The following is an 18,188-nucleotide window of genomic DNA, read 5'->3' as shown; positions in this document are numbered from 1 at the left end:
AAAAAAGCATTTCTGGGTTAGGATATGGAGAGGACAGAGCAGCATGTAATTCTCTTACCCTTTTGGAAACTCTGAGAACTGAGTTTTCTGCGTTTTCTGACAGAAGCTAGACAATGTTGGTTTTTAGGTGCTTCAGTTTAGCACAGTACAGTCTGATCGCCCCGTCTGTAACCGGGGTGAGCTCGACCTGGCTTGAGACCTGTGTAGTTTACTCTTAAGTCAACTTTTGCAAGCCATGAGGTAATCTTACCCTTAGGTCTCAAGTTCTGCTGAAGGATCAGGACATGTGACTGGATTAAATTTATATAAAGTCAGTGAAGCTGAGCCAGACCTGCAGCTGATATGTATGATTGTAAAAGTTACATTCATATACACTGATCAAATTCTAGTTTTCCATGCTTGTTCTGTTCAAAACCATACTAATCTGTTCACAAAGCATAATGTTTTGTCCCCCTTTACAAATAACAATTTGCCCCTTCCAAATGAAATTGATGGATTTTTATAATATATAATCCCCTGTGAAAGAAAGAAGGAAAGGAGCCTGTTACTGCAAAAAAAGCTGCATTTGTCTGAGAGAGATTTGGAAACTTGAACAGCTCTATCTCAAGTTTCAAATAATCACTGCAGTCAGGAAGATTACACACAATCTTTTGGCAGTGTTATAACCATAGAAAAAAGCAGTTTTGATACAGGTAGGAAGACCTTTTTTTAGCTTTTATGTGGTGTATTAGAAGAGGCTGTACTGACTTTCTCAAATCCACATCTTGTACTTTATAAATAATGAAGGCTGTTGAAATAAGACTTTCTTGACCAGCAATCCTGCTTCCTATCTAAGAAAAAATTCCATTTATCTTTTGTTAAAATGCAGCCAAGCCTTCAACAGTTTCCTTTGAAGAATGGTGACTTCAAGTATTGTTCAGATTTACAGTCATGACTCTTCAAGTCAAAAAGGAAAAGTTTTGTTCCCAGTATGTATGGTACTTTGGGTAGCTGGCACAGCACGCTTGGAGGAGAAAGTTACAGAAATGCAGGGGGTGTTTGGGAATGTCAAGGCATTGTAGTGAGTGTATTTCGCTTGATAATGAGTTACAGATATCTTTGTAATACAAAGCTAAAATTGCCCCCTCAAAAAAAGTGCTTGTAAGGAAGGAGTCTTTGTTTGAAACTGTTGAAATCACTTCTGGAAAAGGTTTAAAAGTTTATATTCCTGCCTCCTCCCACTTTTCAACAGAAAAGCACTTTTGTTCTGTTTGCAAAAGAGAAATCACTAGGATTCTTCATTGTTTACACAGATCTTAAGAGAAAGGGTATTTATGTGCCAGAATAAGTCTGTACACTGCAGTGTAGAGAAATGACAAAGAAAATCAGTTTTATGTTTGAGCAACATTCTATTGCGTGCCCTGGAACTACAGTGAAAATAGTTTTCTTTTTAGTTGGCACTTATACAATCAGATATGCAAGTTGGGCAGATGGACATTTAGAGATGTGCTCAGACATCTACTAAATGTTTTTTAAACATGTTACGTGATTGATACTGTCTAGTGCCAAATATGCACTAATGATGTTTGGAGATGGAGTGCTTCTTCTGCCTGTTTTGCTTGTTTCACTGATCATTAGTGTAGCTTTTGTATGGAATCCCTGTAGATTTGGAGGGAAATGATGCATTTTAAACTATTCAGTGGAATGGAGAACATGGATGTAACAAAATCAAAGGTGGTTGGTCCCTTTTTCATCATGGGAGAAAGACCATCTCTTGAGTTTAGTGCTGTTGAATCCCTTGGGGGAGAAAGGAAATGGATCTTCCCTTATGAAACAGTATCAGAAAAGTTATCAAATATCAGCTGCAGGGCTTTTAAAAACTCTTAGTCTTTAAAACCAGTATTATTATTTTTTTCCCCCCTCAGAAATGATGGGTTATTTTATATGGACAGCATTGCTAAAACTGATAATAAATGTGTATTTAGGATTTTTTTTAAACACTTTCTTACTGGGAGAGTGGTGAGAGGGCAATTGCATTGTGTAGGCAGTGGTGATGCAATAGTAAAACAGCAAACAAAAATGTTGTTTGACTGTGGAGTTTGCTTTGAGTCCTACAAACTCAGAAAGAACCTTGTGTGCTCCGTACTGATAAAGTGACGCCTATTGCATCTACTGTTCCTGTGTGGGACATCCCTGAGTTCTGCAAGTTTTAATTCTTCGAATGAAAGTAGTTGAATTGTAAAATAAACCAGATACGTATTGTAAAATTCTCACTGAGCGCCCCTCAGTCCTGATAAAATTATTATCCAACAGAGCAGATGAGTCAATATGTATCTTTAAAAAAAAAACAACAGACAAAAACCACCACTGATTTCTAATTCCTGCTCTTTTTTTTCATTTTCCTTTAGTTCCTTGGCATAGCATTTCTTGGGATTGGATTGTGGGCATGGAATGAAAAGGTAAGTTGAATATAGCACCAAAGTTTGTTTTTCCTCTTTCTCTCTCTTTTTCTGATGAAATATTGAAACAGTAATATGCTGCATATTTTGTGTTCACAGTTTCTATGGGAACAAAATCAAGCCTCTCTGTCCAATAAGAACCTTAGCTTGGGTCACTTAGAGAAACATGGTTGCAATCTTTCCCAAGAATACCTTGGGAAGAAGTGGTGGCTGACACTTGCCCATAAACGAATCATTTCAATCCTTGCACACTGGCTGCAGCTCAGATACCAGAACACCCTGCTGGGGCAGTATGGGCAGTGTGTTCCCGGGAAGGGAGGGGGAGCCTGCCTGTCTTAGAAGGCAGCTTCCTGAAAAATACCCACCTAGGCTTTGCCTTAACATAGCAGTTAATTGCTGTTCCTCTTAAAAAGCAAACCCAAAAAGTGAAAATCAAAATGAGCCCTGCAAGCCAATGCAAACCTGAGGCAGAATAACTGTTGTTTTTTCTTGAGCAAATGAAACTGGCTGCTAGAACACCCTTTGTTGCAAGACTCTAAAATCAGCTTTGAAATGGGAAGTGTGTGTGTGGAGTGAGCGGGCAGGGAAAGATAAAACATTTCTGAACCAGAGCCTAATTTTTAGTTTGCTTACTGCAGAAATGGGGAAGAAGATAAAATGTCAAGGCATAATTTACGAAACTAGTCAGTATGTCTTGGATTACTGGATGTAGAGTTTGGCTTGCTAAAAGACAACAGCTGAAATTAAAGTCCCTATTTCCTTTTCTTCTTTGTTTAAAAGATTAAAAATAATAAAATCTGGCTGTTAACAATGCTGTTATTCAGTTGCATAACAAGTTTTTCTTCTTTTAATGGAAAACACTGAGTAAGTTAAAAATTGATCTTCACTTAAGACATAATAACTGGTAATTGCAGCAGAACAAATAACAGATTTGGAAGCTCCAGAGTTCTGCCTCTAAAAAATTCAGGAAAAATTTTGGGTTGTTAACTTATATTCTAATTGCTCTGTGTGTGTACCTTGGAAGATCATCACAAATGGTAATGAGATATTAATTACTGCACACCACGTACACCTATGTAGATGTATACGTGTATTTACATACACATATACATACATAGACATATATATTTATATTTATATGTATGCTGTATGATACTGATGTTGGATAGCTCAGATAGGCTTAGAAAGAGGTACTGTGACTCTTTTTATTCAGCAAAGATGTAAAAACATGTTTTATTTAATACTCTGAACACACTCTCAGAGCTTGTACCTATGTCTAAGTTCCAGAGAGTGGCTTTACAGAGGAGATTTGAACATTTTTGTATCATTACAGTAGGTAACACAAATGATTCCTCTTTAGAGTGAATGAGCAGGTAAAGGGAAAACAACTGTAGTGTTTGAAGTCTAAAGAATGCCAGTCTTAGCAGCTAGAAGGTGTTCTGGTTTGTTAGGGTTTACATATTTTCTGTGTGGGAAAGTATGTACCCTTTCCTAGGGAAAATGCATTCAATTCATAATTGCTAATAGCCAGAAGCCAAAGCTCTTGTTTTTATGTGTGATTTGGATATCTGTTATCAAGTAATCTTAAACCATTTTTAATCAGATTCTGAAACTGGGAGAAAATGCCGTGTTGTTTTAAGACAAGCAAGTAAAACCACCACAGTTTAATATGCATTAACTCAGTGTCCATATGTAGTAGGATTTTTAGGTTTCTTTCTAAACTAACAAGTAAAACAAAATACTGTTTATTGGTTTAAAGCATGGGTTTTTCCTTGAAAAATGATCATGTTTCCCACCTTCTTCAACTGTTTTATTCTGCAGTTCTTAGTATGGAGTGTTTCAGTTCATAGTTGTAACAATCAAAATGCTGTATAGGTATAGCTGAACTGCAGAGCTCTTGAGCACAGACAAATTTGAATTTGGTAGAAGAACTATGAAAAAATTGACTTGTTGCAAACCAATTTGAGTCTTTTATTTCACTCAGCTCTTTAGAGGACAGGCAGTGGCCAAAAGCTGCTGTCAGCAGGATCAAGTTCCAGGTATTCATAGACCCTGTGTTATTTAGTGGAGGGCAGATCAGTTAGATCCCAGACAGAGTTTTCTTACTGCTGATGAGGAGATGAAGATGAAAGCCAAGGAGGTGAAGCCCAGGGCTTGAGAGATCCGTAACATAACTGAAAAGCACTTGTCTAGCTAGGCTGCTTGCCTGGGGCTAGGATGGATATCCCTTAGGCATTATGGGCTGTTGTAATGGTACACCCCAGGACAGCAAAGCAGCTTCTCAGAGGAGGACCTGGTGTCCACAAAGTCAAACCATGAACCAGCTCTGTGTCCTGGTGACACAGAAGGCGAATGTGTCCTGGGCTGTACTAGGAGTGTTGCCAACAAGTTGAGGAAGGGAATTCTTCCCCTCTATTCAGCAGCAGTGAGGCCACAACTAGGCCAGTTCTGGGCTCCCCAGCCCAAGAGGGATGCTGACATAGTGGAGAATTCAGCAAAGGGCTGAATAGATGATGAAGATATGGGAGCTTCTCTCCTACAGGGAAAGGCTGAGAGAACTGTTTAGTCCAGGGAGGAGTAGGCTGGGGGAATCTTAATGTATGGAAGTACCTGAAGGAAGAACACAAAGAGAATGGAGCCAGACTGTTTTCAGTGGTGCCCAGTGACAAAGGCAATAGGCATGAAATTAAACACAAGTGGTGTTTCCCCTGAACATCAAGGAGCACCTTTTTTTAATAATGTGAGGATGACCAAGTACTGGCACAGTTTGCCTAGAGAAGATTTGAATGAAGTCTCTGTCTTTGGAGATTTTTCCAAAGCAATCAGGACATGGTTCTGTGCAGTCAGAGCTAGGTGGCCAGATGACTAAAGCCATTCTATGAAGACTTGCTGCTGTCTCAATGAACTTGGCTTTATCAAACTTGAATTTGACGCTGCTGTTGTGTAATTTGTAAATTTGAAAGGGGTTTGTGCAGGAGTAGGTCTTCAGGACTCCTACTGTAAACTTAATTTGGTGCTGGGGAGGATTTTGATTAACTTCTGTTTTAAATTGTGTGGCTTTATATACAGCTGCGTGGTTTTATAGACTGGCCATCAACTTGTATATACTTTTGTTGCTTCACAGAATCTTTTAAGGGTAAAAAGATAGTGTTCCAGGTCACATTCAAACTGCAGGGTGTAAAAAAAATAATCCTGACTTCACAGCGGTCCTATTGGCTGCTGGTTAAAAAAAATTTGGTAGAGATTTGTGGACTTGGTGCCTAGTTTTTCTTTTTTTGCTAAGTTGGCTTGAATTCTTCCCTTTAAACTTTCTTGTGAAGAAGAAAAGCACAATATCCAGTCTTGTGGCCTTCCTTAAGGCCTTTGCGGGGAGGCAAAAGAGCTCATTTGTCAAGCAGGCAATAGAATTGGCTTGACAGCCAGTGAGCCAGCCCTAGACAAAAGCCGGGCAATTAGCATTCTGAGCCATGAACCTGGAAGAGAGCTGGGGGTGGGGTGGGGGCAATAAGCTCTGGGGATGAATAAAGCTATCTATACATGGTGGCCCTGTATAGGTCACAGTCTCACAGTGTTTTCGGGCATGCCAGGCTTGGGCTTGTACCATTAAATCGTTCATCCATGGCAGCCGATTTCCCCCCTCCTCCCTGCAACAGTGACATGAACATTGTTAGCATACAAAGAGTCTGTGTGAAACCTCAGCAACTTACAGCACTTTTGCTCAGCAGCAGGGAGAAATGTTTATATTTAATTGTTTTTCTTAACCACTTCAAGTCATGTCTTCTGGTGACTCTTTAAAAATAAACCAAGCTTGTACAAAATGTCCATTTCCCTCCTTGGTTGTATGTATTAGATATTGCGGTCTTGAGCTGTTTGTGATGTGATACCAGTAGGCACTTGGGAAAATAAGCTTCCTGGCTACCTGCAGGAGATTTGTGTTCAAGAGTAGTGAGCCTAAGTGATGAATTCCTGTTACGTCTTCTGAGACCTTATAAGATTGTCCATGGAGAGGGACTTTGTAGAAGGAAAGCACTGTGCTTTTGGGGTAAACTCTTAAGTAGGAGATGGCAAAAGTAAGGTAAACTAAAGTAGGGAAGAAATCTTTCAAATTTTGTTGATTAAATGTCATTTGTGTATGAAGCTGACTGAAATGAAGAGGGACAAGTGGAAGAAGCTGACAATGTACATGAGTTTGGCTTCTCAGGTTTTCCAGTTAAATCAGCATAACAATAAGTTGCTTCCGCTCAAAAGTCAAGTTGTGTGCAGTTTGGGAGTACCAGTATGGTATCTCTGGGTGCCAGCATAGTGTTCTTAGTGAGCAGGAGCTCTAAATCTGGGTCTGAAGTTTTAAGATAGACTTTCACTTGTCTAAGGTTATTTAGGTTTGCTTTGGTGTTCTTGGACAAGTTAAACTCTGTACATGGAAACAATCACAATTTGTTAGATCAAACCTGTCTCTCCTTGCCCTGAAGTGAAAACTAAAGTTGTTTTCAAGAAAAAAATTCTCACTTCTCTTATTGTATCAGTGAGTGGCTGACAGCAGGAGGGAGTGATGCACTAGTCACTCCATAATTGTTGTTCTTCCAAAATCACACAGTTCTTCCAAAAATTATTGCCAACAAGGAAACTGCACGTATCCTATGTTTCTTATAGGCTGAAGGATACCCAAAGCCTATATCTTGTCTCTGAGACAGGGCTGTGTGTGGGTTTTATAGGACTGGAGAAGAGAAAGAGAGAAGAAGAGAAATTTAAATTAATTTAAATTTCAGTACATAAAGATATATAATCTAAACAGGCAGGCTCTTAAATGATTTACTAGTGTTCCAACACTTTATAGTCATTAATCCTAACAAGTCTAAAAATCAGTATCTTGTATGTATTTATACCAGTTATTCACCTTTTGAACTCTGCTTTGTCAGCACAAGAAAGTTAGACTAGTTCTTCTCCTCCCTTAGACACTTGAAAAATAAAGTTCTGCTGCTAGTACGGTTTGCTGTGGGAAATGCAAAACCAACAAAAATCAAAGAAATGAGATTTGTAAACATCCCCCACCTAGTTTCTTGCTTGCAGAGACAAAATTCTGCAGTCCAATTAATTTGGCATGTTTCAATGAGTATTGTTCTGTTCCCTATGTTCATTCAGATGCACAGCATGGAGGAACTGCATGGAGTTTATGACTAACAAAGCAGAGACATTTTTCTGTTTTAAAATCATGCATTTGAAAATACTTTTATTTACCATCACCTCCCAGATGTTGCTGTTTGCCAGTGATACTAAGTCCTGCAGACAAGCCTGTGGAAAGGCTAAACCTCTGTTTGCAAAAATGTGATGTTTCAGAAGATCTTGTATTGATGTTTCTTTTTCTGCATTTCTCCTGCATTTCCTGGATTTATGGTGTGGGGCGCTTTTTTGTTTGTTTGTTGTTTGTTTGGTTTTGTTAGTTTTGTTTTTGTTTTGTCCTCCCAGTAATGAGATATTGCAGCAGAGAAGTTTTTTTTCCCCCATCTTGGAGGAAATGGAAAATAAGAAATAGTGGGTTTCTTCCATCCTCCTGTAGTGTTGAGTTTCCTTCTTTTAGATGCATCCTGTGGGCCAAATTCCATATACACTCATTATATCACCTCTTTGTTTCTTAGGCTGATGATTCTCCTAAGTTGTCTCTGGCTCATTATGCCTTGAATTTTCACTATTGGGTCAGCTTTTCAAAATTGCTGCTGCCTGGAGTGCTTTCATTTGGAGCCTTTCTCCCTTGTCTTGCAGTTTTGCGACTGTGCCTGTTACAGCAGTAGCTGTTCTGGAAATTTCACTGGTTTGTTAGTGCACTTGTGACTCCCTTTGGAGCCCAGGAGCACATCAGATTGTGTAGATGTGACAGCACTGCTGCAGCCAAGATGTGTGTCTGGCTTTGGGCTCAGCCTGTGAGGACTCTTACTGCTAAATGCAGGCACTGGAGACCAGCAGGAGAGGAAGTGGTGCTGAAGATCCAGCTTGCACACTGCAGGTTTTGAAAGGTTTGAGTTCTTTTCTACCTAGTTCTAGTGTGATCTTGTGGACTGAATTCTTGCTAGTGTTTTGGAGCATGAGCTGTGTTCCAGGGCCACATCTTCATTTATAAGTAATCCAGTCTGTGTGCTCTGAGATTGTTCTAGGTGTGAGCTGAAGAGCAGCTTGTGTGTGATCGTTTCAAAAGGACTGCTGGGTATGACCTGAAATATTAATGTAGACGTGCACCAAAGTCAGGAACTGGAGCCAGGAGTCTGTCTCTGGAACGCAGTACACGCTGTTCTGATGATCTTAGAGTACAAGATGGAGAAGGGGTGAGGTGTGCACCCTTATTGCTTTTGTATGGAACTGTTGCTTCCTTATTCTTTACTGATGGGATAAAGGCAAACTATCGCGCAGCTACAACATCAGGAGGGGCATTCATGAGCTTCTGTGTTCATGACCAGCATTTTCCCTTTGCCTTGTTCTCCCTTTAGCTATGCATGAGATTCTGCTTGTAGTGTGGAGGGCTCTGGCCATGAGGAAAACATGACCTGAGGACCTGTCGGGCGTCTCTCAGGCTTTTTTTCCTACCTGTGCTCACATATCAGGAGGAGAAGACTTCAGTTTTGCAGGAGTTTGCCTGGCTTGGTTGTCTCACATTTACTTTTGGGTGGAATGCACTCTTGAGTTGAGGAAAAGAGCCAGGTCCTAACCATTTCATTTGACTTCTCCTGAATTTGGAGTGGGGTGGAAATGTGGGGTCAGTCTTTCCTGTTCCATCCATGCATCATTATATCCTAATGATTGAAGTACATTTCACAAATAAAGGAACTTTTCCACAACTTTACTGTTGCTTATTTTAGTTCACTTATGGATGATGCTTTTGTTGTTTCAGTACACCAAATAAACTTTGGCTTGCATTGGATTAAAATATTAAATAGCCACTCATGGACTGTAATGTACAACAGGCTCTATGGAGGGTGGAGGAGCAGAGCAAACAGATGAGCTGGAGATCAGCCAGGGAACAATGTCCTGCTGGCTCTCCTTGTGGGACTACAGCAGAGCCCTGGGTTGACACCACAGTGAAAAGTAAATTACTTGAGTATGTAGCTTTGTACAAACAGCATTTCCAGGCAATACAGATTACACACAGGCCTAAACTACTGAGTGATGTGTGTGTACCTCAAAAATAACTGTACTTCAAAACGGGAATACGTCTGGAGGAAAAAAATGCTCCTCCTTTAGATATTAAAGTATCAGAGTACTTGCAACAATTTAACAGTCGTGGTTGTCATGGGCAACTGCAGCAATGTAGCTGAGGAAAAATACTTTGCATTTGTAGAAAGCCTTACTTTAAAGTATTTACAGGTGGTTTGTTTAGGTCTTGCATTGATGCATGAGTCAAGTGGACAGACACCAAAAATTCCATGACTGATCAGCCTGAGAATTCAGAGCATGTTATGGAGGGTGCAGTGTTAGATTATGAGATTACTGATCCTCTGCTCAAGCACCTCTGGAAATGTTGCCTTCTGCTAAAGATGGGTTGAAGACCCATCTTGGTCACTACCAGATGTTTGTACATCTGTGTCAAACTTTTCCCAGGAGTAGCTGTTGCAACCAAAAAAAAAAAAGATATTGTGGTAGTAGGTGTAGTAGGCATTATAGAAACTTGTAGTGGATAGGAAGAGTGTGTGCCTAGAGTACATTTAGATCTTCTTAACAATATAAAGTGAGATATTATTCCCCAGTTGTTGCCCTGCTGCTTGAAGCAAAATGTGCTTTTCTTCAGGGTATTGCACTGCTGCATCTTCAGAGAGCTTATTTGTAAGTGTTCAGAGTATACAAGACTGGAAAATTGTATTCTAAGCAGGAAGCAGTAATCTTCTATTAGACTACTGCATATCTTGAACTGTAATCACAGAGCATTGTCTGCATTTCTCATTCCCACTGCTAGCTATTGTTTTATTGACAAAACCTCTCTGAAGATTGTGTATCCTGAGATGTCTCTACAGAATTCTGCTAACTTGAGGTTCATATGCAGAGAGCATATGGAGCAAAATGAGAATTAAGCAGTATGTGCTTTGCATTGTCAGGATGTGTTATTTGGGATTCATCCAAGTTAGGCTTATGATTGCCATATGTGGACTAGCAACAGATGCACATAAAGGTGCTTTCCAAGGACAGCAAACAATGGCAGATAAAGCCTGTGTTGATCTATGCATTTTGTGTTGGATCACAGCTATCCTGAGGAGTGGCCAGCCAACATGTGGCATTACAGGCAGCTAAGAGCCTGGCAGTTCTAGAAAATCAAGTAAAGGCAAAAAAGGCAAGAGTGCAAAAGCAGCATGAAATTGGCTCGATAAATTTTATTGCCATAGAATTTAATGTGACTGTAACAAAATGCAAAGTGGTGTGTTTCTCACTACCACTTTTGTATTATGACTGTCTCTCTAACAGTGTTGTCCACAATTGCGAACTGAATTTTACTTGGATTTCTTTTCATTTGAATTTGACTACTTTCATATGGAAAGAAGTTGATTTAGCATAGTAATTTGCTTTGATTTTTTTTTTGTTGATTTGATTATGTTTACTTTGTTTTTAAGGAAAGACAACAGTGTCTTATGTAGAGAGACTTAAATCTTCATCTTTTTTGATTTTTAAAAAATAAATACAAGTAATAACAAAGGCAACATCCTTTCTCCAGTGGCTAGTTTTTTTCACTCTACTACACCACAGTCCATTATTTCAAAAATAAGCTAATGTTAAAAGAAAAGAGTAGTAGTGCTTCCTTTAGGGCAGAATTTATTCTCATTTATGGTAACTATGTAAGCACAGAGAAAAGGAATTTAAAACTTTGTGAAGAAATAATTTTAGTACTTGTTTTTCCCCTTGAGGCAGAGCTCATGCTTCTTGACTTGTGTAGGGACAAGTCCTTGATTTTTTTCAAAGGTGTTGTGTTGTTGGATTATCCTGTTTATATTGCTTGTTATTCTTAGCCAGAAAGGTGTCTTGGATTTCTTTTCTATAACAAATATAATGAAACAAAAGTAGTGGAAAAACTTTTGCACAAGTTGATGTAAGCGTTAATGTTGGGTAAGTGTTCATTTCATCTTGGTGTGTATCGTCTCTTCACTGAGATGGTACCAGAAAAAGGGACAGGCCAGCTGCTCCTCTTTGATAGCAGTGCTGGCTCTGAGTTGTGTTACCTTGTTCCTTACATCTCTTCTTTGCTTTTTTAATGAATGTCAGTAAGGCTAGTACTATATGATGTAGGAGGAAAGTGATGAATGTGATTTTTTTTCCCACCCCTATCAGGCAATAGCCTTCTCTAGTAGGAGGGAAAAGTATATACTTAGCAAGTGTTATTCATGCTGTTGGATCATTGTTGGTATTTTAGAATTGGGTTGTAGTCAGATTTTTCTTTGGGTTTTGGCCTTTTCTAAGGCTCCTTGATGTGTGCATTGGTGAAATTCACATGTATATTTTATTTACTCTGTCCTTTTCTGCAGAATTAAAAGCTTTGAGTACTGTCTATATTTACTGCTTGCTCAGGTTTTGCTTGGGAAACTCTATGAAATTGGGTGCAGACTACATGGAGTAATGTGTTAGAGATATTGGTTACATGACAACTGATATGTTTTGTGTGGTCCAAAATGAGTATGTGTGTGTATATAAATAAAATCACTGGTTTAAAGCCACAGCTGTGAACAGTCATCATTATCAATGTTACTTTAAACTTCTGGAAATGAAGTTGTGGTTGCATCCTCTTGCTATGTTGGGACTATTTGAAAGAAACGAAGAGGTATGAACAGGAATGAGAAAAAGGATGAACTGTGGAGTTTTGCAAATAAGGAGCTGAAGATTTAGAGATCTCTGTTGCTGCTTCTCGAGCCACAGCATTGTGCAGGAGTTAGAGGAAGCAATAGTCCAAAGCACTCAGCCAGAGTTCAGGATTCTGTGAGGAGCCATAGCAGAGTGCTTTGCATTGACCTACAGCACTGGGGAGGGGAATGAAGAAATAGTGAAACATCAGCATTTTTTTTCTGCTGAAAAGCCTTAGGAAACTCTACTTGTTCCTGTGCAAACTCACTGGAATAGGGTAAACTTTGTACTTGTTTCTTGATATGGCCCATCTGTTCAACATCAGCCAAACTCTGCCTAAAATGTCTTCAAAAAATTAATAGTTCCTCAGGATTGCTGGTGTCGCAACCCAAGCTTTGCTTTCAAGGCAGAAATGGCATTACAAGCAGACTGTGCTGACTGTCATATCTAAAACACAGCATATGTTGTCTAACATATGATAGGTCTATTCTAAGTTATTGTAAACCATGTCCCAAGACAAGTTCTTAAATTGTCTTTCATCCAACTAAGAGACTTTGATATTTTCAAATTCTTCTTGCTAGCTAATTAGTCGGTAGCCATACTTTATTTCTAGAATGAGGTTTTGGCACTGTAGATGCCTGAAGTTGAATTGGCCAGATTATGTAGTTTGTCAAAATTTGTTGAAAAACTTCTGTTGCAAGATACTGCAACCTAGGAGCTCACTTGTAATTTCTCACAATTGCTGTAAATACTGAGAATAAATACTAAATTCAAGGTGGCTTTATTACTTTTAACATTTTTTCTATATAACATGTTACTGTGTGTTTACATAGATGATGTATATGATACATAAAATATGTCTCAGCATGGGTAATGACAGTGAGTTAAGTTTTGTTCAAATATCTGTTTCTGGCAGACTACTTCTTATAGCTACATAAGCAGAAAATTCCCTGTAGGTTTCTCACAGAGAATTCTTCAAGAACATTTTGTTACTCACATATTGATTCAGAAATATTCCACATAATTGCACTTTTTCTCTCTTTTGGGATACAAAGATTTTCTTAATTGTGTTTTCTTGCTGTACTGCAGAACATTTATTTTGCTGTAGTCTTCTTCCTTTTTTAAGAAGAAAAATGCAGGCAGAATTTGTACAACAGAAAGCTGAACATACATTTTATCCCTTGGCATTGTCTCTTTCTCAGGGAGTGCTGTCCAACATCTCCTCCATCACTGACCTGGGAGGCTTTGATCCTGTTTGGCTCTTCCTAGTGGTAGGAGGAGTTATGTTCATTTTGGGATTCGCAGGATGCATTGGAGCTTTACGAGAAAACACTTTTCTTCTCAAATTTGTAAGTACCTTTGGCAACTTACATTGACATTCCTCATTTATGGAGCATGCCATGTTGTCTGTTCTGTTTAACTGTGTTAAGCTTTTAAAATGTATTTTGGACAGGAAGGTGTTATCCAGTGTCAGACTACCAGGAAAGCACTTAGCTTTTAACACGTTACAGCTCTTCAGTCTCTGGTGCTTGCTGGCTGTGTTTTTTTAAAATTCAAAACATTTGGTGCTAAAAATCATAACATGAAAGTACTGATTTTCATATGGATGTAGCCTAACATTTTACTTCCCTATCACAAAGAAAGAGAAATTTCTTGTGAGAATCTGTGTGTTGAACCTGGGGTTCATAACAAGCTGCCTGTGAAATATGAGGGATGTAGATGCAGCAGTGAGTGTGACCCATGTGACTTGTGCTGTGCAAGGGCCCCTCATGGTACAGAGGAGATCAGACTGCTACAATATCCTCAGTCTGGCTGATACCCTCATCCCTGCCCTTCAGCTAACTGCAAGAGGTTTCATTGCTCTCAGTGCTGGGGCCTGAGAAGGAGAAGGGGAGGAGAATGTGTCCAAGATGCAGAAAGAAAGTGGATTGTTGGATTGGGAAGGAGCTGCTGGTATACAAATGAACCTCAGTATGCAGAACTTCTTCAACTGAGTAGCTGGGTTCTGTATTTTGAAAGATTTCCTGTGACTTTTGAAAATGAGGGTAACAGTATCACATTAACTTTTAGATAAATTGAAAATTTATAATAAGGAAGATTCTTTCCTCCACCACTCCCCTTTCCAGAGGTGGGCACTGCCTGTGGTCACAGTTGTGTCTTCATAACCATTAACTGTTAATATATACAAGAAAAAGCTTCCAGTGAAATAACTACCTCCAAGTGACACATTTGGCTCCCACAGACATGTTGTATAAGGGGAGGAGGCAATTGAGAGTCACAGTTCTCAAGGCATTTATAAAGCAGCTTGTAACACTTTTTCTTCCTTCTTCCTTGCTTCTCTTAGCTTGCCTGAAATGAACCCATCTGCTGTACCAGAAATAGCTTCCCATACAGCAGCTGCAGGAGAAATTAAAAATGTATCTGAACACACAGGGAGAGCATACTAAAGTGAAACTCAAAGGCACAGTTGCAAAGGGGATGGACTTCCAGTATACCAGGACCACTGTGTGGTTTAAAACAGTGTAGACTCAGTGGAAATGCTTAGGGAAAGTGGCAGATCATTAGTAATGCCTTTGGCGTCCATTGCATTTGCATTAATCATAGCAGCCTCATTTAGTTTTAATGTGGATGTGAGTAATTTCATAGACATTCCGCTCCGACTTAGTCATTAATTAATTTCTGCTGTTACCAATTTCTGCTTTGTCTGCTTGGGTGAAGCTTTGCCAGTGAAAGGATCTAAAGCAAAAGTCACGTAGAAAGCATTTTACTGGCACATTTTACATTGGTTGTTTATGCCTTCTAAAATGTAAACGCCTATGTTGAAATTTCAGATTGCTTTTCAAGGGCCCTACATGTGGTGGTGACTAGCTGTGTCTTGAAATTTGCAGTGAATTCTGTTGGAACTCTTTGAAAATCTCAGTGAAATGTCCAAGATTTGGCCATTTGTTAGCATTTTTGTTATTTGTTAGAATAGAATTAAGATTTCTGTGCTGCAGCTCCAATAAAAATGGTGTGTTTTTAATTTAAAATTTCCTATGTGCCAAAATGGCTTGAACTCGCATTGAAACAGATAAAGCCTTATCACTAGATATAATTGTGGGCTTTGAGAAAGTTTTGGTCATAAAGGAAAATAATTTTAGCCTTTTTTTTCTTCATAGTTCTCTGTATTTCTTGGAATTATTTTCTTCTTGGAGCTCACTGCTGGTGTTCTAGCATTTGTTTTCAAAGACTGGATAAAGGACCAGCTGTATTTCTTTATAAACAACAACATCAGAGCCTACCGAGATGACATTGATTTACAAAACCTCATAGACTTCACACAGGAATATGTAAGTCGGACTGTTTATTTTTTTGTAAACTTACTTTTAAGAAATACCTGCTCTTATTTTTTACTTTCCATCTGTTCAGTTTCTTCAAGGAACAACAGAAATATTCTAGCATATAATGCCTTTGAATATATTTATATTTGTTTTTACAGAACTGCAAACATACAGCACCTCTGTAAAGTGGCTTTATTGATGTATGACTGCATAAAATAGGATGGAGAGTTGGGGTGATTTTTCTTGAAGACTTAGAGATAATGTGTCAAAGTTAAAATATTTTATTATAGAAGCTATCACATCTGTTTAAAAATTACTCATTTTCTGAGCTCTATTTGGTCCTAAGATGAATGTTGGTGTAGTTTTAGCAACACTGCAGAGTGGCAGAGGTATTTAGCTGGTCCAAATGAAACTACAATGTTATTTCTTCTGAATTAGACTTAATGGACTTAGCCTAATGAAGTGGACCACTTGTAGAGTTCTTGTAGGACACCTCTAAGTGATGTCACATCTGCACTTGGGAGAGAAGTGTGAAACCAGTGGTGCACCTGTTTGTGCAGGTTAAGCAAAAGAATTCTTGCACTGACTTTTGCACAAAAGGTCTGCCAGTACCTTCCCTCTCCAGTACTCAGTTCTGGCTGGTGTTGATGAAGTCCTCTTTGAATCTGGCACTGTGTGGCTAACATGGCTGAGTGTTGGTTGAATTAATGTTTGCTAATTTTTCTACATTCTGCAATTAAAATAGTTTCAGTGCTTGATTTGCTTCTCTATGCCTGGGGGGAAAATGGTAAGAAGATGTGCTGTTTTGAATCTTTTGCAAGAAGGTCAGAGGTCAGCACAGACTGAAAGTAGTAGTCCCCTTGTATGCAGCCAAAGGCTACAGTCTGAATTTGCAGTGACTTCTGAAGGCTTTCTCTCCTAACTGCATTAGCATTCAGCAAGTAAGCCAGGAGGAGCACGAGTTGTGAGAGTGAGTTACTTCTTCACCCAATAGAGATAGTGCGTAAAGACAACATGTCAGGTATTGCAAAGAGGACTGCTACATCTAGAAGGAGAGAATGGCTATACCGATGCTTTTAAAAATGTGGTTGTGTTTTGTTTTTTTCCTTATAATTGACATAGATGGGTTCATTGGTCTAGCTCCTTATTTGCTGTAAGCCATCAGTGTTTCACCAGTTTCCAGTCCATTCTTTGTATGTTCAGCAAAACACATCAGTTCCTCGTGTATTCAACATGTTTTGCCAGACTAAGTCTGCCTTTGGCAGATTTACTCTCTAAAGGATTCACTAGAGGTGTTCATTGTGCAATGTGTGATGCTCAGGAAACAGTGTGTTCACACTGTCTGATGTACAGCCAGGCAAAGTTCCCCCAAACTATCAAAAGGAGTAGCTGTACCAGTGTAGCCTTTGAACTTGTTTTTTTGGAAATCCAGGGCTCATTGGACTGGACAGAATATTGTACTCTTGGCTCTTCTGTCCCTTGGGCCTGAGCTTGTAGGCCTGTGCAACTCTATGGTATTGTGTAGGCTTATCAGCTCACCCATGGGTTTCTCTCCAGGGAGCGGCATAGCAGGGTATGAATGTAACTTTAGTCACATGATAACTTTGGAACAACTTACCCATTTGGAGTGGTATTTTAAAAAAATTACAAAAATCCCCAACCAAACAAAAAAAAGACAGTTTCAATGAAAGCAGTGGGAGTCTCAGATTTTGTTTTGAAAGCTAGAGGGGAAACTGGCAGCAGCCATGCATGTTACTAATGCTGAGATTTTCATTCTGAAATTTAAGAAGCTCTTCTTTTTTTGTTCTAGTGGCAGTGCTGTGGGGCTTTTGGAGCCGATGACTGGAACCTTAATATTTACTTCAATTGTACAGATTCCAACGCGAGCCGAGAGCGCTGTGGTGTGCCATTCTCTTGCTGTACTAAAGACCCTGCTGTAAGTGACGCTCTAGGGGGTCGGATGGGTGTGCTGTTCCAGTCGTAAACAACACTTCCAGATTTTCCTTTTTGTTTCTGGAAATTTAGCCTGATTATTAACTTCTCACCAACTTGAGGTTTTTTTTGTTCTTGCAGCTCAGCTTAATCACTAACTTTTCTGCAGTGAGCAAAACTCATAAGATCACTTAGGTCTTCATTTTTAGAAGGAGAGAACCATGGGCTTGGCTGAACATATATATTAATTTTAGGAAGTATAAAAAGGAGAAGCACTGAGTTGAATTCAATTGAAAGCTCACATCCTTCATCAGAACAGTAACCCTTAAGATCAGACACTTTAAAGGAGGTATTATTCATTATTTAATGTGGTGTCCCAAGGCTCTAGCCAGTTTGACCCAGTTTGTGCCAGGTATGGTAATGAATGACAGTCTGTGCCCTGAGGAACTGACATGTTTGCATTGGAATCTCCAGATGGGTATGGGTATCTTTACATACTCTTTTTTTTTAACTTTAAAATTACTGCCTGTCCTACAGTCACCTGAAATCAGACTTGAAAGGTCAGAAATAGTTTGTGGGAACAACTTCTAGGTAAATTTTCATGTCTTTTGAAATATTTATAGTTCTGGATCATCAAGTGGAAAATGTTGGAGCCATGCATTGCTAATATGGATATGATAAAGAAAAGTAAAGT

The 18,188-nt window shown here is 39.1% G+C and overlaps 1 protein-coding gene across 2 annotated transcripts in view; it reads left to right on the top strand.

Annotated features, from left to right (window-relative positions):
• Positions 1-18,188, top strand: part of TSPAN5 (tetraspanin 5) — an 80,319-nt gene that overhangs the window by 55,283 nt on the left and 6,848 nt on the right. For both annotated transcript variants that reach the window (XM_005418140.3, XM_031066360.1), the window contains 4 exons: positions 2,388-2,438; positions 13,445-13,591; positions 15,401-15,571; positions 17,373-17,498. In XM_005418140.3, coding sequence (XP_005418197.1) covers positions 2,388-2,438; positions 13,445-13,591; positions 15,401-15,571; positions 17,373-17,498 — 495 coding nt within the window. The remainder of the gene's footprint in view (positions 1-2,387; positions 2,439-13,444; positions 13,592-15,400; positions 15,572-17,372; positions 17,499-18,188) is intronic.

Source organism: Geospiza fortis, unplaced genomic scaffold (assembly GCF_000277835.1).
Source record: "Geospiza fortis unplaced genomic scaffold, GeoFor_1.0 scaffold11, whole genome shotgun sequence".
Lineage (NCBI taxonomy): Eukaryota > Metazoa > Chordata > Aves > Passeriformes > Thraupidae > Geospiza > Geospiza fortis.
This window is presented reverse-complemented; position numbering and strand designations above follow the sequence as displayed.